Source organism: Arvicanthis niloticus, chromosome 18 (assembly GCF_011762505.2).
Source record: "Arvicanthis niloticus isolate mArvNil1 chromosome 18, mArvNil1.pat.X, whole genome shotgun sequence".
Taxonomy (NCBI): domain Eukaryota; kingdom Metazoa; phylum Chordata; class Mammalia; order Rodentia; family Muridae; genus Arvicanthis; species Arvicanthis niloticus.
In genome coordinates this window covers 47,602,208-47,626,698 of record NC_047675.1, presented here as the reverse complement: position 1 = coordinate 47,626,698, position 24,491 = coordinate 47,602,208, and the positions used below count along the sequence as shown (strand labels likewise).

At 49.7% G+C, this 24,491-nt stretch overlaps 1 protein-coding gene across 3 annotated transcripts in view; it reads left to right on the top strand.

The window, feature by feature from the left end:
• Klhdc4 (kelch domain containing 4) overlaps nucleotides 1–24,491 on the top strand; it is a 28,922-nt gene that overhangs the window by 3,484 nt on the left and 947 nt on the right. For 2 of the 3 annotated variants that reach the window (XM_034522258.2, XM_034522259.2), the window contains exons 4-10: nucleotides 203–301; nucleotides 4,590–4,726; nucleotides 14,066–14,158; nucleotides 15,435–15,594; nucleotides 19,892–19,967; nucleotides 21,890–22,098; nucleotides 23,498–23,900. In XM_034522258.2, coding sequence (XP_034378149.1) covers nucleotides 203–301; nucleotides 4,590–4,726; nucleotides 14,066–14,158; nucleotides 15,435–15,594; nucleotides 19,892–19,967; nucleotides 21,890–22,098; nucleotides 23,498–23,900 — 1,177 coding nt within the window. Of the gene's footprint in view, nucleotides 1–202; nucleotides 302–4,589; nucleotides 4,727–8,545; nucleotides 8,692–14,065; nucleotides 14,159–15,434; nucleotides 15,595–19,891; nucleotides 19,968–21,889; nucleotides 22,099–23,497; nucleotides 23,901–24,491 lie in introns of those variants that run through there. The other variant, XM_076915990.1, reaches the window with a different exon arrangement.

Genomic DNA, 24,491 nt, shown 5'->3' with positions numbered 1-24,491 from the left:
TACCTAGTCATAAGTTTATTGAGACTTAAGCCTGTGGCAAGTCCGGAGCATCTGTCGTGTCCTCGTGACAGTTGTTGGGCTTACACATGGCCTGTCTGCACTGGTTTGGGTCGGTGTACAAGCTTCCTGCGGAGCATGCTCCCTGCCGCTGTACCTGGCTGCGTGCCATCTGTGGCATTAATGATCCACTTCCTTTCTGCAGACCTTCATGTATAATGAACTCTACGTCTACAGTATCAGGAAGGACACCTGGACAAAAGTTGACATCCCTGGCCCACCTCCCAGGCGCTGTGCTCATCAGGTAAGGCCAGAACTGACGGTGGAGTCATCTGCATACGGGAGGCTATCTTCTGCCTCCCTTTGACATCCTTCTGGGCCTTTGAGATAGGATCTCTGTGGCCCAGGCTAGTCTTGAACTCACGGCCTTCTCTTGCCTTAAGCCTCCTGTGTGATGGAATGAGGCTGGAGCTGCCAGCCTGGGTTCTGCCATCTCCCCTGGACTCCTTACTGAGTTTCAGTACACTAATCTGAGGAGGGATGGAGCCGCTGCTTCGAATGCTGTGCTGATGGAAGGCACTGCTGTGTGTTATGACACAGTGTACAACAGCACCTTTTTGGTTAGAGCATCCAGTGTGCCCTGAGGCTGGGCTGGTGCTGACCACAGCACAGTGCAGTGTTCAGGAGTGGGTCAGAATGTGGAGGGAATGGAATTATTTCGGATAAACTGTATGTTATAAATTCATCTTTAGCTCTTTCTGCAGACACAAAGGAGAGCAGGTAAGAGCCGCTCTGCCTCCCAGGAAAGCTGCTCCCAGTGTCAGGTGTCTCCCGGCTCTGTAGCTCTCCATCCAGCACCGACAGTTTGTCCTCCTTTCCTGCCTGGCAGGGGGAGGATGGATGTGGGTGGACGCTGAGGACGGCTCTTCTGTGTTGACTCTGGAGGCTGCAGGCAGCAGACAGGGAGGCTTGATGTCAGAAGGAGAGTGAAGGCTGTCTGCCTCTTGAGAGTTTGTTTCCCCAAAGGGATCCTGACCAGAATGCCCTTGAAGTGCGTTTTCTCTTGGTGCCGGTTGATTTTCTCAGGTTGGCATAAGCTAGAGTCACCTGGAAAGAGGAGACCTCTGAGAGGAAGTGCCTCTCTCAGATTGTCCTGTGGGCACATCTGTGGGTCATTTTCTTGATGAGTGATTGATGTGGTAGGGTCAGATCACTATGGCTGGTCTTGGTCCTGGGCAGGTGGTCCTGTGTCATATAAGAAAGCAACTTGAGCAAGCCGTGGGGAGAAAGGCAGTAAGCAGGATTCCTCTCGTGAAGGCTAAGGCTCAGTTGGTTGGCGTGATAGCTGGGTTTCCGCCGGCCTCTGTGGCGGTGAGCTGTGGATGAAAGATTAGTGCATGCTGAGTGCCTGCGAAGGAGAACCCCCTGGCCAGCAGTCCTAGTTCTGCCTCCTCTGGGGCTGGGTGCCCTCTGGTGCTGGGACGCAGCAGTGACTTACTCGGCCTCTGTTTTGAGGTTGTCTGGCTTGGGTAGTGCTTGGGCTCCCTCAGCAGAAGGGTGAGGCTGACATGAGAGGCCTGTGTTGTGTTTTGTTTTGGAGGCATTGATATAAAATGGAGCACAGAGCATGTATGTGTATTTACAGTGCACACACGCTGGATGGCTGTGTGGATGGCCTTGGTGGGGCTGTCCTCCTCTGAACCTGTGTGGTGTACCAGCCTATACCCAGTCCCATAGCCACGTTCTGGTTCTGTCTGACCCAGAGGGAAGGGTGGTTGCACCTGTTTACATGGTTTTTCGGGAATTGCTGCAGTGTGTCATGTGTGTTTTCAAGCGCTTTTTTGTTCTGTTCTGCTTTTGCTCTTTGCTTTTTGTTCATTTCAAACCAAGTGCAGCAGTGAGGGTCTGGGGAAGTGCCTGTGGGTTGCTTAGGGCAGGATCAGACTCTGACTGACAGGGAAAGTGCCTGTAGCCAGACCAGCTCTAAGGATTTGTCTCTTGAGAGTAGTATGGATTGTTCTGAGGTACACAGCCTTAGCCTGTGCTCTGGTTTCAGGAAGTCTGTCCTGACCTGGGAGGTTCTTGTAGGAATCAGTAGTGTTGAATTCTTTAACTACATTCAACAGCAGCTGGGTGTGGGATGGATGCATGCCTTTAATCCCAGCACTAGGGAGTGACTACTGTATATGGGGCCCATGGAGAATGGGGTTGGACATCTGGTGACTTCCTTGACCCTTATTTATTTGTGAACCCGGGACTTGCTGGCTGGCCAGCAATCCTCAGGAATTGTCCTGCCTCTGCCCCCTCAGCACTAGGATTGCAGGCCCAGGCCACCATGCCCAGCTTGCTTTGTTGAAGTGTGGCTTCTCTCGAGGACTGTGCTCCGCTCCTCAGCTACCACCGCCAGTGCTTTCCCCGCCGAGCCGTCCCTCCTTTGTAATGTGTGCACCCTGAAACTGTGACGGCTGCTGTCTGTCTAGATTGAGTGGGAAGCCCCAGCTGTCCTGGAACTCACTCTGTAGACCAGGCTGGCCCCAAACTCAGAAATCTGCCTGCCTCTGCCTCCCAAGTGCTGGGATTAAAGGCGTGCGCCACCACTGCCCGGCCCTCCCTTCAAGTCTTGAGAGATTCTCTGACCTCCCAGGTCTCTGGTACATTATGGAGGATCTCCCCAGCCCCCTACTTCTGGAGGTTGTATATTTCCATTCATTCTGTTGGCCCTTAGGGCTTTACTCCTGGTCCCCACCCCCCAGTACCCGATCATGTTCCCCCTTTCCTCTGCCCTTCCCCCTTCCCTCTTCCACCCAGTTCCCTCCCTCCCTCTCTCTGCCCTTTGCTTTCTTCTCCCTCCCAAGTGGGAATGAAGCATTCTTACTTGGGCCCTTTGGCTTGTTAACCTTCTTGAGTTCTGTGGATTGTGTCCTGGGTATTCTATACTTTTTTGGCTAATATCCACTTATAAATTATTCAGTATATACCATGCTTGTCCTTTTGGGTCTGAGTTACCTCACTCAGGATGATATTTTCTAGTTCTATCCATTTGCCTGCAAAACTCATGATGTCCTTGTTCTTAATATTAATAGCTGAGTAGTATTTCATTGTGTAAAAGAACCACATTTTCTGGTATCCATTCTTCTCTTGTGTGCATCTGGATTGTTTCCAGCTTCTGGCTATCACAAGTAAGGCCGCTGTGAACATAGTGGAGCACGTGTCCCTGTGGCATGGTGGGCATCTTTTGGTTATATGCCCAAGAATGGTATAGCTGGGTCTTCAGGTAGATCTATGTTTTTATTCTTAAAAAGTTAGTTTTGCAAAGAATGTTCAGGCGAACAGCAATCCTTGGCTTTAGCTCTTTGGAAATAAATGTTAATATTCCACCAACTCTTCATGTCGTGTTCATGCACCTTCCTGAAGGATTTCAGATGTGTGGTAGATGCTGGATGCCTAGGAACCGGTTCATTGGACTGAAACAGGCCAGGGAAATGGCGCTTTTGTTGCACAAGTGTGAGGACCTGAATTAGGATCCCAGCATTCATGTAAAATGGGTGTGCTTACACACACACCTGTATCCCTAGTGTTGGCAGGCCTGGAGACAGGAAGATGACTGGGTGTGGTTACACACACACCTGTGTCCCTAGTGTTGGCAGGGCTGGAGACAGAAGATCACTGGAGCTCGCCACACCAGCCTAGCAGCAGGTTCAGTGAAAGACCTTGTTTTAAGGAGAGTAAGGGAGAGCGTGATAGAACAGGCCACTCAGCATCCTCCTCCTGCCTCTACACCTGGACACAGGCATGTGCAGCCCCATGACGTGTATATACCTCATATACATACACATGTGTGCAGAACTCACACAGCTGTATAAACTTCACATACATGTCTACATACACATACATTCACACATACACCTTAGACAAATACATACGTGCATATACCTCATACACCCACATGTGTGCATACAATCTCAATACACTCGTACACAGGTGTATATATATATATATATATATATATATATATATATATATATATATCTCACACAGGTGTATATGCCTTGCATCCATGTCCACATACTTTACATATACACATGTGATATGCTTATAGGCACATACATGCATACAGGTCACACAAATGTGCACACACCTCACATTCTCACATGTGCACACACCTTACACTCCTGTCCCTACACTTCACACAGTTGCATATGCCTTGCATACACATGTGTATACAACTGACGTGTTTATACCCCATACTATCACACATGCATAAAACACTCTCTGTGGTTAATAAATGAAAATTATGTTTGTCCATTGATAACCTATGTGAAGTTGTTATAGTAACTGCTCATTTGATAGGTCCTGTTGTCTGAATGTCAGTAGATGCTTATCTTGTGGTTTAGGGAACGTGGGTGTGTTAGGTCTTTGAGTATAATCAGTATGCCTAGGGAAGTTTGTTCTAGCAGCTTCCCCTTGGAGGCAGGAGACAATGGCTGAGGAGTCCCTGAGATTCTAGGCAGATGGGACTGATGGTGCTGGCCATGCTGGGGCCAGCTGTGCTGTCTTGTGGCTCACCTAATCTGTTTGCTTTCTTTTAACAGGCTGTGGTGGTACCCCAGGGTGGTGGGCAGCTGTGGGTCTTCGGTGGGGAGTTTGCGTCTCCCGATGGCGAGCAGTTCTACCACTACAAGGACCTCTGGGTCCTGCACTTGGCCACCAAGACCTGGGAACAGATTCGGTAAGATTCTGAATGCGAGCCTGAGCCCTGGCCACAGCTTGTGTTCTGATTGGGCTTGAGTTATGGGCAGGGCAAGGAGGGGACAGGGTGCTACGCTTTGTGGTGGGAGGAGCTGTGGTGGGAGGAGCTGTGGTGGGAGGAGCTGTGGTGGGAGGAGCTGTGGTGGAGGCGTTGTTGGGAATGCGAACAGGGAGCAGTGTGTCAGACCTGCTGCAGTAAAGCTGATCCTGCTAGAGGTCGGTCATGTTAGGACCAGGAAATGGCCCTGAGTCACATAGACGGAGAAATGGCAGAGCTGGTCAGAGGATGGGGCAACCTTCATGGTTTTTAGGAAGCCCAGCTTAGGGTGCTGCTGCTTAAGTCTGCCGCTGCTGCATGCCATCACAGTGTCTCTGTATCTGCATGAGAATTGCTGTGGAGCGTGCCTGGCAGAATGGCTAGCTGCCGGCAGACTTACTGACTTCATCCCCGTTAGGTGCCAACAGTGTAAGGGTACTGTTCTTTCTGCTGATAAACCAGCAAGCCTGAAACAGGGACCAGAGTCTCCTGGTCTTTATGTGTACAGTGGTCTGTCTTCGTGTATGCCTGCACACCAAAAGAGGGCACCAGATCCCATTACAGATGGTTGTGAGCCACCACATGATTCCTGGGAATTGAACTCAGGACCTCTGGAGGAGTGGAGAGTCCTCTTAACCTCTGAGCCATCTCTCCAGCCCCTTAGTTACCATTCTTAACCCTCAGTCTTTGCTGCAAACTCATGGCATATGGACAGGTGGTTATTTTTGTTATTTATGTGCTTTACTGTCTTTTTTCTTTTTTTTTTTTGTCTAAGTCACTGTTGGAGAAGCCTCTGCCAATAGTTGCGGGCTTGGTGTGGCCTCTGGCATTGTCAGGGGAGAGTGTCCTGAGACACAGACCCTGTGGGATCTGCTTTGAGGCATTTGCCTCATCACCAGGTGTAATGGGTGTTTTATAAGTTGACTTTGGCCTCTTTAGGATGCCCAGAGTTGTTGATACAGGCACAGCCAAGTCAGAAGTTCACCACAGCTTTCTTCCCCCAGGTGTTTACAAGAGTGTTCCTACTGAGATAGCTAAGCCAGTCTCCGTGATCCAGCTCTAGAGCATAAAAGCACCTCCTGTTAGGGGTCTGGGATGGTTATCCGCTTGTGTTGATTCGAGCCTGCCTCACTGGTTGAGGCCCCTGATAAAATGCAAAAGAACAGTGTTTGGGAGTGCCCCCGGCCCTTGGGGATTCGATGAGACCCTAGGGAAGGGGGCGAAAGAATGACAGGACAAGAGACACAAAGAAGAAGCACAAGTCTGAATGTCTGATCAAGTGCTTAAACTTCATTGTTCGGGTTGCTGTTATAAAGGCGAGCAGGCAGGAGGGTCATCTAACAGTCAGGGTCCAGGGTCATCCCATAATTGCAAAGTTCTCTAAGCCCACAAGAATTCCTAGCCCAAATTACTTATCTAAATATTTTCTCACAAACAAGAAGGCAATTAAAACATTTCTCTGCTTAAGTTGCTTATCTGATTAATATTTTCTCCCTGGCAGAAGGGCAATAAATAAAGTATTCCTTAACTCAGGCTATTTACTTAACTGACATCTGTTCTCAGGCAGGAGGAGTCTTGGCTCCCAGCATGGGAGGACATGACTAGAAGTGGCCATGCCTCCCTTGGGTGCATACTTTCAAATAATAGACATTTTAAAATGATGCTCTGAGCCTAGTAAAAGGGATATTCAGGGCAAAATAGGTTCTATTTTGTGTGAGTGTGTGATCTTGCTTCTAAAACTCTTGAATTTCCATATAAACCGTGGTCTTATCTGAGGCTCAAAATTACGTCACAAAGCAGCCTGTAGGGCAGCTTGTTAGAGGGGCAGTTCCATAAATCTTTCATTCCTCCAGTTTTTCTGTTTGAGATAGAGTCTCACCGTGTAGCTCTGGCTGGCCTGGAACTGGCTTTATAGACCAGGCTGACCTTGATCTCAGAGATCTGCCTGTTTCTGCCTTCTGAAGAGTGTTGGGATTAAAGGTGTGAGTTAGCCATCAGAGCATGGCGTTGGAGGATTGTCCCTGCACTGACAGAATGGCCACAGAGGAGCCTCTGGTGGTCTGCCTCAGTTGGTTTTCTTATTTTGGGGGGAAACAGGGGTTAGAGATAGGGTTTATCTGCTGACCTGAAACTCACTCTGTAGACCAGGCTGGCCTTGGGAGAGAGCCACCTGTCTCTGCCTCCCGAGTGCTGGGATTAAGCACATGCCACCACTGCCTGGCTTCTGTCATTCTTCAAATTGATCTAAAGAAAAGGAAAGGCGGTCCAGCCAAAATGAACAGCGTTTACCACTTTGTCATTTCTAGAGTAGATTGTTTTTCCTGAAATACATTGATTTTAGTGTGTGTCTTTATCCCTTAGGGGAGTAGACTTCAGTCAGAGGAACTGAGTGAGTGAGGTTGAATCCTGAGAGGTGAGCAAGGACAGAGAAACCAAGTGCCCGCCCGGGTGACCAATGAAAAGAGATTCACCTTTCTAAAAAGGAAGTTTATTTTATGTGTGTGGGAGTTTTGCCGACATTTGTGTGTGCACCACTTGGGTCTCTAGTGTTTGAGGAGGCCAGAGGAAGGCTTGAGATTACTTAGCCTGGAGTTACAGTCTTATGGTGCTGCCGTGCAGGTGTTGAGTTTCAAACTCGCATCCTGTGTAAGAGCAACACCTACTCTTAACCAGTGAGCCAGTTCTCCAGCCCAAACTGCCTGTCTCACGGGTTTTTAGAGCTTGTGTGGCACCACCTCTGATCACAGCATAGGTTCTGTGATGGAGAGTCCGATTCACTCCGCTTCACATCAGGTCACCTGAGAAGCCTGTGTGCCCTGACCTGTTCCCTCTGTCCACCAGACCCTGCTTGCCTTTGAACCTCATCTAGTGGATTCTGTCTGAACATAGTCTTTCCCTGCACGTTGGCTTTGAGAGAGCAGACTCTAGTGCCTGTGGCTTACTGTAGAGTATCTTATTGTGTGAACATGGTCCTTTCCCTTGGCCCAGCATGCTGAGAGGCTACACGTTGCCATGTCCCACGGCAGGCAGAGGTTTATACCTCTTTGGCTCTAGCTTGCTTGGCAAGCATATTCCTATTCCAGTGCTAACTGGTACCACCCAGCAGCCCAGGAGGGATGCATCACTGCATCTGGGCAAGTGTAGCAGCTCTAGTCTCTGCTTCCCTGCATTGGCACATTTCTGTAGCTGCTGACAGTCAGCAGATACTCATGCACAGGAAGCCACTCTAGCTGCTCACTCCCAGGAGGACAAGCCTCACGGTCACAGGAGCCTGGCAGTGCATCAGTGCTGGGACACAGCAGTGCTCAGGACCGTTGGAGAGTTCTTTAGGCTGTCTTGAGTGAGAGCTGTACACACAGTGCCCAATTTACATAGAGCTGGCCTGAGTCTGGTTTGGCAGTGTACATTCTGTGTGCATGCCTGTGAGTCATAAAGAAGTACACACACACACACACACACACACACACACACACACAGCTGGGCAGTGGTGACACATGCTTTTAATCTCAGCACTTGGGAGGCAGAGGCAGGCGGATTTCTGAGTTCGAGGCCAGCCTGGTCTACAGAGTGAGTTCCAGGACAGCCAGGGCTACACAGAGAAACCCTATCTGGGGGGCGGGGGGGAGTACACAGACATCAAGGCAAGACCTGACTCCCCTGCAGTGGAGGACAAGCAGAATGCTTTGACAGTGGTCCCCTCCCTTCTCTTTCAGCAGCAGCAAGTGCTGACTCAGAGCCGAGGTCTGGTCACCAGGCCATGTGCAGTACTGCCCCTCCTGCCCCATGACAGGAAGCTGGTGCTGGTTGACATCTTTCCCTGTGTGTGAAGTCTAATCAGAAAATGAGAAGGCTGGGACACCGATAGACTCAGAGCCAGCAAGGACAACAGAAACCGTTTCCCTTGTTGGGTATGTGTCCAGCCTGGGGAGGACTGAGGCCATGCTCTGGAGAGCCCTCTTGATAGTTTGTTGTTGCTTGTTGCGGTCTATTTCTGTTGTGATTTTTTTTTTTTTTTTTGAAGCAGACTTTCACTCTCTAGGCCAGACTGGCTTTGCATTCACAGCAGTCCTCCTGCCTCAGCCTCCTCAGACCTAGTATTGGAAACCTGAGTTTCATGCCCACTGCAGTAGGCTTTATGGCAGCTCTTATTGCAGAGTGGTCTATGTGAGCTATGACCACCCTTTAAACAGTTCAAGATTTGTACTCGGTAGGTAAAGTGCCTGACAGCTGTGTCAGGGTTGTTAGAGGAACTGCTGATAGAATGAGTCTGTCTGTAAGAACAGGATTTATTAGACAGGCTTAGTCTGTGGTCCAGCTGTTTCAACAATGGCTGTTTCCTGATGGAAAGTCTTCAGAGCCTTAATAGTTGTTTGGTCTGCAAGCCTGAATGTCTCATGGTCTTCAGTCCATGTTAGACTCAGAGCAGCAGCTCAAGTACCAGCAAAGGAATGAACTTGCTAGTGAGAGTGACCACGACCAGACAGAAAGAAAAGCTTCCTTCTTCTGTGGCCTTTTGTCTAGGCGGCCACCAGAAGGTATGGCCTGGATTTAGTTGGGTCTTCCCCTTTAGGAAAAATCCTTCACAGGTGCACTCAACAACATGGGTTTTAATTAATTCCAGATGTGGTCAAGGTGACAACCAAGAACAGCCGACACAATGCCCAGGCCTGAGAACCTCAAGGGCTGATTCCATCACTCACATAATAAGCCAGACACAAGGGCACACAGTGTAGCCTGTAGACTAGGGGGGATGTGAGGGAGGAGACGGGTCCAAGATCAGCTGAAATAGTGAATCTGTTTCATTGGGGACTGGCTTAGTAGATGAGCAGAGAGAGACTGAGGAATTTATCAGCCTCAACCTGATTTCCACTTATACACAGAAAGGCTTAAGAATGCACACTTTGTAACACCGCCTATATAAACAATTGTAAATAGAGTATATGATTGGGTGTTGTTAGTGTATTCACTTGTGCACGGCAACACTGCTACGTCAGTCTAAAGGATTTCTAGCCCCTAAAAAGAAACCACTCTGCTCCTCAGTCACCCAGCCTCCACGTCATCTGAGTTTCCCTCTTGTGGCTGCGGGTAGAATTCTGAAATACTGTGGTCTTTGGTGTCTGTGTGTGTCACTCCGCGTGGGGTTTTCAAATTTGCCCTGTTGTACTGTGCAGTGTTTGATTCCACAGACCAGTGAGCCAGCCACATGTTGGTGGGCATTGGGATTTTACATTTTCATAGGACTAATGCCTTCAGTACATAATGAAGAAAACTAGTGTAAAGGGTATGTGGTTAAGCCGGGTGTGCTGGTGCATGCTAATTCCAGCACTTGGGAGGCAGAGGCAGGCAGATCTTTGTGACTTCAGAGCTAGCCTGGTCTACAAAGTGAGTTCCAGGACAGCCAGGACTGTTACACAGAGAAACCCTGTCTTAAGGAAAGCCAAAAAAGTGTCTGTTCTCTGATGGACCCTGTGACCTCGAGCACGGAATTCTAGTAGAATTGAGTACTTTGCTCAGCTTGGCATGGCCTTGACCAGTGGGCATTGTGTAGTGTTGAAGGAACTCAGAGCACTCTCTAAGCCGCGCCGGTGTCTGATGCATGGACATCCTCTGTGATTGTTTCAGTGCCCGGGGCTGGGGTTGGGGACACTGGCTGGCAGCACGCCCTGTGGGAATGCCATTTTGCGCACAGCCCAGAAGAGCTAAGAGCCTGGCGCCCACACTGTTGCGTGTGTCTTTGTGCTATACATAGACAGGCTTCTGGATGAGTGGGACAGGCTTGTTTTGTTTAACTCCATATTTAGGATTGACGGCAATTGAAAACCCTATTGGAGATTGGAATATAAATGGGCTCTTGGCTGGGAGGGTGGCTCTTTCTAGAGGGGAACGTGGAACCTTGTTATAGCCCCGCCCTTGTTTTAGTTACAAAGTCGAGGTGCCTTCACTGCTGCTGCCACATGTGAGCTGAGTCCTTGGCATCTGACTCAGCAGAGGATGACCTGGAGGGGTCCTGTTGAGAAGCTGTTAGCCTGGCCTATGCCTCCATGGTTCCAGGGACATAGATAGCCAGCTTACCAGTGGCCTTGACTTGTGTCACTGGGTGGCTCTAGGAATGCCCAGGCTCTTGTGTGTCTGTTCTAGAGTAGACTAAGGTGTGAGTATGCTCTTCAGGTGTACAGTGAGCATCTTGTCCAGACTCCTCATATGGCAGTGTGTCCACAACTCTCCCTGGGAGCTTGGCTCTGAGCAGAACAGTCAGTTTCTTTCTTGTGCTTGTGCCTGTGTAGACTGTAGCTGTACTGTCTACTCACGCTGGAATGTGGCCTGCTTCTGAAAGAGGCCTTTGCCCATGTGCACATCAAGGCCCCCTCTGCAGCCTGATCCAGAGGGTCCTCTTGGTCTCAGGAAGCCTGCATGTGTGTCATGTTGTGCCTCAGACTGGCTCTTTTGAACCTGGAAATTGATGTTTGCTGTTTTTAATCATGAACTTTGGTACTAGAACTTGCTTACTAAGTTACAAGTAATAGAAAGCCAGGAGAAGGCAAAGAGATGGGCTGACAAATTGTATACTCCTCAATCTAGAGAGATTTCCTACACAGGTTTATAAGTAAGGATGAAGGAGACTTGAGTGTAGAGCTGCCCTTCCTGGTAGAGCGGAAAAGTATGAGACAAGACTACACAAAAGGGTGCCTGAAGGGTGAGTCCTCAGAGTGCGGTGTCTAGGAGACGGTATTGATAGCTTCTGGCTGACTGTCTATAGACAAGCATGCTGTCCTGAGTGGCATCAGCAGGGCTGTTGGTCATGTGAAAGGCCTAGTGGAGCATTGAGAAGCTTGTTCTGGATTGAGCAAGGGAAGACCTGAGTAGCACCCTTGTGATGTGCCCTGAGTGCCGCATCTGAGTTCTTGGGAATGGTGGCTTCGAAGCAGGAGACTTTCAGTGTTGACTTTCTCTGTGGGTGTGTTTGCTGGGAACCTTGAGGCAATTTCTCTGTGTAACAGAGCACTGACTATCCTGGGCTAGCTTTGTAGACAAGGCTGACCTTGGATTCAGTGAGCCACCACTGCTGCCTCCTGAGTGCTGAGATTAAAGGCATGTGCCACCTCACCTGACTTTTTTTTTTTTTTTTTTTTTTTGGTTTTTTTCGAGACAGGGTTTCTCTGTATAGCCTTGGCTATCCTGGAACTCACTCTGTAGACCAGGCTGGCCTCGAACTCAGAAATGCGCCTGACTTCTTTTTTTTTAAGTTGTATTTTATTTGTTGTGTGTAGGGCAAGAATGTGGATTTGGGTGCCTGTGGAAGCCAGAAGAGGGTGTCAGATGCTCAGGATGCATGGCTGTGAGCTACTTTGTGTGAATGCTCCAAACTGACCCCTGAGTTCCTAGAAGAGCAACAAGTGCTTTTCACTTCTCAGCTGTCTCTCCAGCCCACAGCCTGGGGGATTTTTAACATAAAACCCTGTTTGTAAAATTTTTACATCCCACTTGGGAGCAGTGGGAGGACCTGGTGAGAATACTGCACAGCGGGCCTTGGGCACTGATTCCCAAGTAGGAGGAGAGGCTCTTAACCCTCGAGGGTCTTCCAGAGCAGGCTACTGTGAACCTTGCTATCCACGCTGTGCCCTTCCTCTGGCAGCCAGTGCTTCTTTACAGTGACAGGTGCTCCTCCCTCATCCCTCCTACCTCATGTTCCTCTCTGTCTTCCCTCTTTCCACTTACCAGGGTGCTGTGTTCACTGGGGAAAGCTTTAGGAATGCAGAAGACAGACAATAATGAAACTGTTCAGAACCCCAGATTAGAGTCTTATATAATGTGTTTTATAACCTGCCGTTTCTTCCATTCTTACGAACATTTTTCTATGACATGAAATCTTAGTCTTTAAAAACATGTTATCTGCTAGAATGAAGTAGATTTCCACTTGAGCTTGCGGCTGGGGGAGTTCCTATTCTTGCTCTTATTTGTCGTGTGAGTGTGTGAGTGAGTGAGTGAGAGAGAGAGAGAGAGAGAGAGAGAGAGAGAGAGAGAGAGAGAGAGAGAGAGTGTGTGTGTGTGTGTGTGTGTGTGCGGTCGGGGGTGGGTGGGTGAGAGGTAATAAAAGGCCAGAGGTCAGGATTTGGTGTCTTCTGTAATGCTCCCCACCATAAGTTTTGAGACAATTTCTTTCTCACTCAAGCTGATACTCACCAGTTGGCTAGGTCCACCCCAGCATTGAGACCACGGGCTCACGGCCATACTGAGCAGCTGCTGCTGCATCTTCTTGTTGTTGTTGTTGTTGTTCTTCTTCTTCTTCCTCTTCTTCTAAAGATTTATTTATTTTATGTATGTGACTACTCTGTCGTTGTCTTCAGACACACCAGAAGAGGGCATTGGATCCCATTACAGATGGTTGTAAGCCACCATGTGGTTGCTGGGAATTGAACTCAGGACCTCTGGAAGAGCAGTCAGTGCTCTTAACCTCTGAGCCATCTCTCCATCCCCTTGTTTGTTTGTTTGTTTTTAACTAGTGCTCCTTTAAAATACAAACAATAATAAATTTATGATTCATAATAATAGTATTATTATTATGGACTATGTTATTATATATCCTAGATTGGCCTCAAACTCACAGAGCTCTGATTCTGTCTCCCTAGTACTGGGATTAAAGCAGGAGGCCACCACACCCAGCTTTGTATGTACGTATGTATGTGTGTATATGTGTGTGTGTATGTATGTATGTATGTATGTATTGTTTAAATAGTATACTTTGAAGTTCTTTATTTGACAGAATCCAATTTTTGTATTTTACGTAGAAAACATTTATTCCAAGTCACAGAGTCTGCTATTCTGAAAGTCTTTTTTTGTGTCTGGGACTGAACCCAGGGTCTTACACATGCTTGGGAGACATTCTTGCCTTTTTCTGACATCCTGCAGCACTAGGCAGGACGGTCAGGCTGATGCTGGTCATTGAGGAGATAATGAAGGGAACTTACTAAGTTCATTGTAAACGGAAATCAATGGTGAAAGTTTGGTTCAGTGGTCAAGAGTGCTGGCTGCTCTTCCAGAGGAGCAGGGTTCAATTCCCAGCATCCACATGGCAGCTCACAACTGTCTGTAACTCCAGTTCCAGGGATTTGATGTCTTCTTCTGGCTTCTGAGTGTAGGCACCCACATGGTACGCAAGCATATGTGAGCTAGACCCCACATACATAAAATACAAATGAATAAATATTTTAAAAAATGAATGGATAAAGTCTTTTAAACTTACAGAATACCTAATGTAATGGTTTTTATTCTTCTTCATTTTAGATCAACAGGGGGTCCTTCAGGTCGAAGTGGGCATCGAATGGTAGCCTGGAAACGACAGCTAATTCTTTTTGGTGGCTTCCATGAAAGTACAAGGTTGGTACAACAGATTGAGCCTCTTGTGGAGTAGAAGGTAGAGGCTCATGAACAAACATTCTAATCACCAGTGGAAACGCTGTCGCTCGCTCGGTGTGGCAGCTGCAGTGCCTGACAGCCATGTGAAGTAGTGAGGGAACCGTGGGTCTGTCCTTACAATACAGCACCAGTGACTGCGAAGGCTGCGGGTGAAGCCAGCACCGCCCTTCCCTCTTACAGACCTGTAGATTGCTGATTACCATTCCACGCTGGGGCTTTGCAGGGTTGGAGTGGGGACGTGGCAGTCATTTCTGATTGACATGAGTGACAGCTCCTGCCTGTCACTCACCTCCAGGGCTCCTGTGCACACACATAAGCTGGGTTTTAAGTATAAACAAACCTATTTGGGAAGCACTTAGGAACACAGACAAAATGACAGTCCCAAAGTGAATGCAGTTGCCGTCTGTATTAAATTAGCTTGACTTTGAAATGCCACCATTCGGAGTTTTCCTTGAGAAAGATATCTTCAATTCACAGTAGATTTTTTTTTTAACTGAAAGTTACAGTTTGAAACCTGAGAAAACTGGATTATAGTAAGTCTTCTGGAAACCAGGAGGCTCCCATCCTCAGAGTGCTTGTTGAGAGAGCTTGTGGCCTTGAGGACAGCATTTCTCCAGGGCAGAAGAGGCAGACAACCAGTCTTCCACTGTGACCATCAGGGCCCACAGTGTCCTTAAAACCCGCAGCGTGGATTATTCAGACACATGTGTGGGGCAGTGGGTGTCCCAACCTGCACACGTTCCTCTGTGGACAGTTAGCTCTTCTTCACAGCTGCAGGGCAGTGGCTCTTCTGTGACAGCCACTCCATAAGATCAAACCTCCTGTCACGACCTCTGTGCTGAGTCCCTGGCACTGAGCAGAGCTAGGTGGGGCCTCCCTGTCCTTCTTGGGTGGTGCATGCGAAGGCTTTGTCCCTGTCCTGTGACTGTACGGGATGATCTGACCAGTCCTTACCAGACTGTCAGTCTCCAGTCTTGTGATCAGTTAAATTCACTGTCTGTCTTAGGGTCTCTGAGTAGCTGAATGTACCTGTTGAAGTTGGCAGTTGTCACTGGGTAGGAAATGGGCAACTTTCACGGTACACTACCCTGTGTCTGGCTGCCATGGCTTTTCATTCTTTTGTAAATTCAGGATCTACAAGCCTTTTGATGGATTTACTTGAAGCACATAACTGTGTGCAATACAATTTTGCCTTCCTGTCTTCCCTTACTATCTCTGTGGTCCTTTCTCCTCCCAGGGACTACATCTACTACAGTGATGTGTACACGTTCAGCCTGGACACCTTCCTGTGGAGCAAGCTGTCCCCAGCAGGCCCTGGGCCCACGCCCAGGTCAGGCTGCCTGATGGCCGTCACTCCGCAGGGCAGCATAGCCATCTATGGAGGCTACTCAAAGCAGGTAAGGGCCACGGTGCCTGGAACTAAAGGAGCTTCCACCTGCTGCTCTGCAGTTTGTCCACGAGGCTTCTAGTGAGCTGTGAGCAGCATTTCCTGAGCTGTGAGCTGTAGTGGCGTGCCTCTGCTCCTCTTTAAAATGCAGGGGTGGTTTGGTTTGGGTTGTTTTGTTTTTTGAGAAAGAGTTTCTCTGTGTAGCGTTGCCTGTCTTGGAACTCACTTTACAGACCAGGCTGGACTCAAAGTCACTGAGATCTGCCTGCTTCTGCCTTCTGAGTTCTAGTATTAATGTTGAATGCCATTACCACCTGGCCAGAGATGGATTTGTGTGTGTCTGTCGGGGTGTGTGTGTGTGTGTGTGTGTGTATAGGTCAGGTGATAACATAGGCATCTTTCTCAGTTGCTCTCTACCACAGTTTTGAGGCAGGCCTCTCCTAGGACATAGCTTGCCGGTTGGTTGTGCCCCTGCCATCTGCCAGCACTAGGACTATAGATGCTGCCGGCCAAGCCTGGCTTTTATGTGTGTGCTGGGTCATGTCATGCCCACCTCCCAGGAGTACAGCTGTGAACAGTCTGTATTTACATTGTGGTCATTATAACCACTGTAGTGTCCCTCTCTGCGTCTGCAGACAGCTGTAGCAGTGTCCCATACCAGTACTCGGGAGTCCCTGCTGGCTTATGGAGTGGATGTGGCCGTGGACAGTTAATTGCCCTGCTTCTCACTGTGTGTTTGCCAGTCCTGGCATTGCGATGAATCAGAGATTGAATACTCTCTCACTTTTTCTTTAAAATCTTTTATGAGCCAAAAATTTTCAAATACATAGTTAACCTGGATTTTTAAGCGAACGCCTGCATGTCCCAGAGAGTCTGCCATTCCTATTTTAGCTTAGTTGTGTGGTCACGTGTTCACACATGTGTAATCACATGTGTTTTACACATGTCCCTGTCATGTCAGTCATCTGTGTAGTTCAAAGAGAAGTGCAGGGTCATCCCTGAATGTGTGAGTGAGTGTGTCTGCATGTGTGTGAGTGTGTGAGTGTAGGAGTCAGGTAGAGATCAGTGGACTGTCACATGGTTTACCTGCAGCCAGTGAACATCCCAGCTGTGTCACTCATAGTGTGGCTCTTGTTCCCTTCAGGCCCGACACTGTCCTTTCTGCCTTGTTAGCACTTGTTATTTCTGCCTTGTTATACTTGTGTTCCACAACCTTCAGTTTGTTGCTCTTTTTTTTTTTTAATTTAAAAATATCTTTTATTTATTTTTCTGAAGATTTCATACATGTTTTCAGTGAGTCTAGATTATATCCAACCCATCTCTCCCAGACATCTCCCAGCATGCCCCGCAGCCTTACTGCACTTCCAGTCTGTGGTTTGTATTGCAGGCCGAGTCCAACTAGCACAGCCTGCCAGAATGGCGAGAGAGCACTCCTCTCGTGTCCCAGCCCTTCCATTCTGCCCCCTCTTCAGTGGTGCTCCGAGCCTGAGTTTATGGGGGTTGGGCTCCGTGTACAGCTTTAGGCGGAGCACTCAGCTGCTTCTCCGCTCTTTGACCAGCTGTGACTCGCCACGTTTGCTGCTGCCCACAGCGGAGACGCGTCTGTTACCAAGGTAGAGGGCAGCACTGATCTGTGGGTAAAAACAACAGTAGAGGTTTCTACCCTAGGACCTATAACTCCTCCTCAGCCATGTTTATAGCACCAGGCATGAGTTCCTGCCTGTGGCGCAGGTCTCAGATGCGGTCGGTGGTTAGTGCACTGTTCACCAGTGGACACATGTTGTCTGCATGGTCAGTATTAGAGCATTTGGGAGTCGCTTCTTGTAACACTGTTGATGATTTTCTTCCCTAGTGACCTGCATTGCACCTCCTGCAATCTGAGGGCTAGCCAGCTAGCGAGGCCGTTTTCAGGTCAGCCCTACCCTGATTGTCTTCCAAACAAAGCATGCAGTGGAATCAGCAGTAGCGTTTGTCATCTTGGTTGGTAACCAGGAGCTTGTGTTGTTTTAGCTGTTGCTGGGGCCTCCTTGACCAGTAGCTCAATTAAGGTATTTTTATACCTGGCTCAGGTTTTCATTTAAAAACCCATGGGGTGGTCACTGTCCACACATTCAGGGCACCCGTGTTCAAACTCACTCCGTCTGTCCATCCATCCATCCATCCATTCATCCATCCATCTAAATTCATTTAGTTAGTTAAACAGTAGTGAGTTTCTGTGAGGATTTTCATGTTTCCTGAGTTTTGGGGTAAACCACACTGACTCCCTCCTCTCCCTGCTCCTCCTGTGTTTTAACACCCTGGCTTCCTTGGCTCTGCTCTAAGTGCAGCAGGTGAGATGTCGCTGGCCCTTTGCAGTCGCCATGCCTGTAGGTGGCACTCGCATGGACTTGCTTTCTGCAGAGTTGACTGCACTCCAGGTGTACGTCAAGGCTCGTGTAGATAAGGAGGCCAGTAGAACTGTGACACACACAGTGGCCCTGTCTGGTAGTGTAATAAGAACTGTGGCACACACAGTGGCCCTGTCTGATAGTGCAATAAGAACTGTGGCACACACAGTGGCCCTGTCTGATAGTGTAATAAGAACTGTGGCACACACAGTGGCCCTGTCTGGTAGTGTAATAAGAACTGTGGCACACACAGTGGCCCTGTCTGATAGTGTAATAAGAACTGTGGCACACACACACAGTGGCCCTGTCTGATAGTGTAATAAGAACTGTGGCACACACACACAGTGGCCCTGTCTGATAGTGTAATAAGAACTGTGGCACACACACACAGTGGCCCTGTCTGGTAGTGTAATAAGAACTGTGGCACACACAGTGGCCCTGTCTGATAGTGTAATAAGAACTGTGGCACACACAGTGGCCCTGTCTGATAGTGTAATAAGAACTGTGGCACACACAGTGGCACACACAGTGGCCCTGTCTGGTAGTGTAATAAGATACCACAGCCTGGGGACTTAGAGAGGAAAGAGGTCGCTTATTCAGCCCTCCTAGACTGTGAAGGCACACTTTGTTATAAAATGAACTTAGAGGACTGGACATGGCTGGCTCATGGCAGATGGTATCACAGCGGTGAGTGTGTATGAGAGGAAACACCCAGGGAGCCAGAGCCAGAGGGTCAGGCTTGCTATTCTCCTTAGAATTTGACTCACAAAAACACCCTGAGGGGCTGGAGGGATGGCTCAGTGGTAAGAGCACTGGCTGTTCAATTCCCAGCAACCACGTGGTGGTTCACAACTAACTTTTTGTTTGTTTGTTTGTATTTCAAGACAGGGTTTCTCTCTATAGCCCTGGCTGTCCTAGAACTCACTCTGTAGACCAGGCTGGCCTCAAACTCAGAAATCTGCCTGCCTCTGCCTCCCAAGTGCTGGGATTAAAGGCGTGCGCCACCACCGCCCAGCTGCTCACAACTATCTGTAATAGGTTCTGATGCTCTCTTCTGGTGTGTCAATGACAGAGTACTTACACACACACACACACTAAATCTTAAAAAAACACAAAACCACCCTGTCAGCAGCATTGGTCTCTAAGGACAGTACCCCTGGTCCCCACTTAACCTCCCAGGTGCCATTCTTGCCATAGCCTCTGACAGTACAGATGGAAAGCGGATCAGGGCTGACACACCAGAGCTCAGCCAGCATGCAGGATCTGAATGGTGCCCTGGTGGAGAGGCAACAGGAGGGAAGATGAGGGATGCTAGTTGGTCCCTGATCAGTGTAGCTTCTACATGTACCTGGGTGGAATAAGCAGCAGTTGCTGCCAGGATGGGGGCCAGACTGCTGCTCTGTGTTTTCTGTAAATACAAACACCGTAAGATCAAATGTAGTAAAAACGAGGATTTCAGCACACATATACAAGGAAGACACTTAAATGGACTGGCATCTTCCACAGGGTGAGCATCATGCCAAACACTCTGGGCCCCAGGGTACTGAGTAGATGTGCCCTGGGTCAACAGCTAGGCAGCATCGCTATTGGAAGCTCAAGGCTGAGGCCCAGGGATCTGTGGGCTGAGGGTTCCAGGAGGTCTGAACGATAGTGGCTTGCTTCTTTCCACACAGTGAGTCAGCATGTCTGCTGAAAGGTGAACAGCTGATGGCACATGGGGCTGCAGTTAGGTATAGCCGGACTGTGCAGACCTGTGGATAGGCGGTGGATCTGTGGCAGAGCACCCTGCAGTGTTTCAGCATGGCTGGCTATTAGTGGTGGCTGTAAAATCGGTCCGCCATACCTGGGCTCTCCTTGGAGCCACAGCTCCTCAGGAGCCGCTGCATCATGGCTGGTTCTCAGGACTCCTTTGTTTTGCAGAGAGTCAAGAAAGATGTGGACAAAGGCACCCAGCACTCAGACATGTTCCTGCTGAAGCCTGAGGAAGGGGGAGAAGGTACTGCTGTGCCTGAGACTTGGCTTGGCTTTGTCCTGGGGGTGGGTTGCCTTTAGTGCCTGCACAGAAGCAAAGCCTGTGTCTCCCTCTTATCAAGTGGAAACTGCATGGAGTTTCCTGTAGCCTGCCTAGAGACCCTTTCTCTGGAGTGGTTGAGCCAACACGCCTGTGTGACATGAGTGCCCTCTCTGTACCTTGCAACCCAGCAAGAGCCCAAGTCACTCAGCCATTTGTGTCCCCCTCCAAAGCCATGTGTGGTGTTTGTGTTTTCAGGTATAGCCTTCATGCTTAGGTAAGATGGGAGGAGCATTTAGGGAAGGCCCTGTGCTTGCATTCTCAGGGCCCCAGTGTGTAAGCCATGCATGGAGAGATGTGTGAGCAAGGCAGAGAGGAGGGGTTACTGCTTCCTGTCCTTCCTTGACATTTGAAAGAAGATGTTCTTACTCACGAGCAAGAAACACTTCTAGGACGTTGAATTCTGTGGGGCTCGGGCTCCTGTTTTACTGGGGACTGTGGCCTGGGCTTTGGGGTACACAGCTTGGTGCTGAGGCTGAGCCCTGGTGCCAGGGCTGCAGCAGAGCTGACTGCTTTGCAGCCTTTGGGGGGCTCTGCTGGTAGGTCAGGAGGGTGTGAGCATAGACCTGCTCCTCCTTCTCTGCTCCAGCATTCGTCCAGTGAGGCCTCTGAACTCACCCGCCGAGGAGCACTTCTGGGTGGCTGCAGTGTCCTGCAGTGGTAGGGACTCGTGAGATCATTGTCACTGCTGGCAGGAACCTACGTTTGGGGACCTGGGAAACTTGAACTTGGAGGCTAGACTGTGTGTCCCTAACCCGTGTGCCCAGCAACTACCCCATGAAGAAGAAGAGGGGTCCTGTGTCAGAAGCAGCATATTGCTGTGGTTGCACAGTGAGAGATGGTGTCCTCACTCCATGCTATGTGCTGGTGTGCTTTAGTCTCCAGTCCTTCCCCACAACACCTAAGGCTGTGATGAGTTGACTTGGTGACCATGAGCCTGCAGGCTCAGAGTCCTTCCTCTTCTATGGGCCTTCTTGGCCACTACCTAGTGCATGGTCACTAGTACTTTTTAACGCTTACTGAGGTGACAGTCTCAGCTTTTTCTTCCAGAAGTAATGGCTAGACATTTCCCATGTCATGCCAGGCCACACACTGAGCACTGTCAGATGAAAACACACATACACAGCCGGGCGGTGGTGGCACATGCCTTTAATCCCAGCACTTGGGAGGCAGAGGCAGGCGGATTTCTGAGTTCGAGGCCAGCCTGGTCTACAGAGTGAGTTCCAGGACAGCCAGGACTACACAGAGAAACCCTGTCTCAAAAAAAGAAAAGAAAAAAAAGAAACTACACACACACACACACACACACACACACACACACACACAGAGAGAGAGAGAGAGAGAGAGAGCGAGAGCGCACTGTCAGATGAAGGCACACACACACACTCAGCACTGTCAGATGAAAACACACTTAGTTGGATGAATGAACATACACACACACACACTCAGCACTGTTGGATGAACATGGTGCCTGTTGGGAAAGCATAGAGCAGCCATCTCCAGAGGAGAGGTGGTATGGTACAAGACTGGGTGAGCTGGCTTAGGACCCCAGGGAGGTACTTTAGCCCATGAGTCTCCTCTAGCAAATGGCACCTCCATGTCTGTCCCTTCTGCCTCTCAGTAGTTGGTGCCAGGGTCCCTTAGAAGGCAGTGTCACACAGCTGAGCTTTGAGAAGGACGGGCCTTGAGGGTTGCTGACTGGTGTCTCTCTTCTTTCATAGGGCACAAAAGGAGGCTCCTTGCCTAAACAGTTTCAGACGCTTGACATTATGCCCATCCTTCGTGCGCAGAGCCCTCTGTGCGTGCTTGTTGGTGAACTCCTATCCATCCTGGTGTTTTCCTTACAGGCAAATGGACTTGGACCCGGATTAACCCTTCAGGAGTCAAGCCTACTGCAAGGTCTGGCTTTTCTGTGGCTGCGGCTCCAAATCATCAGATACTGGTCTTCGGGGGCGTGTGTGACGAGGAGGAGGAGGAGAGCCTGGAGGGCTCCTTCTTCAGTGACCTGTATGTCTATGATGCTGCCAAGAGTCGCTGGTTTGCAGCACAGCTGAAGGTAGCCTAGGCTCCTGAATTCTCCACATTATCTATCTGTCTCCTGCCCACTCTCGAGCCGTGTTCCTTCTCATTGAAGGCACGTGGACTCTTCTGTGTAGGTGGTGGGTGACTAGGCTTGGGACCCCCAAGGTTTTGTGGCCCATTCCTTCTTGATGTCAGCCACCACTCCTTGGCAGTTCCTGACCCAGAGGTGAGGTGCTAAGACATGTCTGATTCTCTGTGGCAGTCAGTTAATGTCTGTTACTTGAACCTATCCCTGGTTTCCAATCACCTTGTCAACTGTCACTACCACGGTCACTGTAGCTGCCGCCTAGGACTTGCCTGAAACAGACAGATAAGCAGGTCTATGAAGGGTCCTAGGCAGCCCTGACATCTATACAAGTAACTGCTGTGTGCTCAGCCTCATGAAGGTCTCTGACAGGAAGCAGCCTTGACGTGTGAGGCTCTGCTCTGAGGAGCTGCACTAGGCATAGCCACTCAGGGTCCCCGACACGACACTGCTGAGAGCGCTGAACTGCACTGCATAGCTTAGCCTCCTATTTAAAGATTCCTTAGCCCTCAGGCCGCATGATGTTCTTCAGAAGCTGTTGCGTGTGAGACTCCCACTGCAGTCTCGGGATGAAGTGGGTTTTCAGTCTGGAACGGGGCTGACCCAGGCTGGCTGGAGGCGGTCACAGCTGGGATAGTCAGCTAGAGCTCAGCAAGTGCCACCATGTAAGCAGAGCGTTTGTCCCGTGACGAAGGCTGTGACTGAGCTTACTACAGAGTCACTCGGCTACACTCTTCAGAGTGGCCAGAGAGACACAGTACATGTTCTTCTGTGGGAACCCAATGGGAGGGTACCTTTGAAGTGCTGGTAACAGGGTCCTCCTCCTGGTGTGGTCTTGAAGATGGGTAGAGTGCTGGCCCTCTTGTCAGCCAGTCCTGCTGTAGGCTAGGAGTGGGTAAGAATTGTGAATGGTGAGCCAGGCAGTGGTGGCGCACGCCTTTAATCCCAGCACTTGGGAGGCAGAGGCAGGTGGATTTCTGAGTTTGAGGCCAGCCTGGTCTACAGAGTGAGTTCCAGGACAGCCAGGGCTACACAGAGAAACCATGTCTCAAAAAAAAAAAAAAAAAAAAAAAGTGAATGGCTAGGATTCCCAAGACAAGCCTCAGACATAAACTGCCTGCATGTTAGCCAGGCCTAGGCTTACTGGGCGCTTCCCAGTGGGACTCAGGAATGACCGTCCCTCCTTACAGTGATGGCTAAAAGTCCATTCCTGGCTGGGCACCCCTGCTTCCTGGAGTGTGAGTTCTCACTGCTGTACCACTCCACTCCTCTTCCCACAAACCTTTGATTGGCATGTTGGAGTGAGGGTTGTCACTGCCCTACGATGCATCTTGAGTTGTGTTAACAGGGCCCCAAGTCGGAGAAGAAGAAACGGAGGCGGGGCAAAGCAGAGGATCCTGAAGATGCCACTGAAGGGGAGAATGGGGGGAGCGGTGCTCCGGAGCCGCTGGAGGTGATAAAGGAGGTGGTGTCTGAAGACGGGACAGTGATCACCATTAAGCAAGTGCTTACTCCCTCGGGGTTGGGGGTGCAGCCCCCACCTAAGGCTGAAGACAGTGCTTCGGAGGCCAGCAGCACTGGGCAGGAGCCATGTCCACGTTCCAACGCCATGCTGGCTGTCAAGCATGGACTGCTCTATGTCTATGGTGGCATGTTTGAAGCAGGTGACCGCCAGGTGACCCTTAGTGACCTCTACTGCCTTGACCTTCACAAGATGGAAGAATGGAAAACCTTGGTGGAGATGGATCCAAGTAAGCTGGGTGGGCGAGGCCCCACTGTGGAGCTAGGGTTGTTTCAGGGCCTCCCCGCCCTGCAGGGAGCCCTGCTCTTGACTCTGGGAAGCTCTCCCCAGGAAGAGTGGGCTTACTTGGCACACTCCTGGGTGCTTTGGGTGTTCTGGGTGCTAGCAGGGACAGTGAGGAACAGCATCAGTCACTGGTACCTGGGTCAGGACAGCTGCACTTGCCTTCCTTCTCCCGGGTCAGTGCAGAGCAGGCAGGACTTCCTGCCCATGGTGCCTGCCACTCTGGGGTGGTAGCTCCCTCTACCTTTGCTCTGAAATCCTGACATCCTCATTTATCCCAGACTGCTGTTGATCCTTTGACAGTCTGTGTGTTCCTGGCTAACCTGGAACTTGCTGTATAACCCAGGCTGGCCTCAAACTGAAGTAGATCCACCTGTTTCTGCTTCCTGAGTGCAGGGATTAAAGGTGGGGCCTGCCAGGCCAAGTTCTGTCATCCTCTCAAGATTCAGGACTGCACCTGCACATCTAGGAAAAGGCTCTGCCCATAATGCGGAGGTTGTAAGGGTCCAGGAAGAGCCAGCCTTTGTTCAGCTGCCCA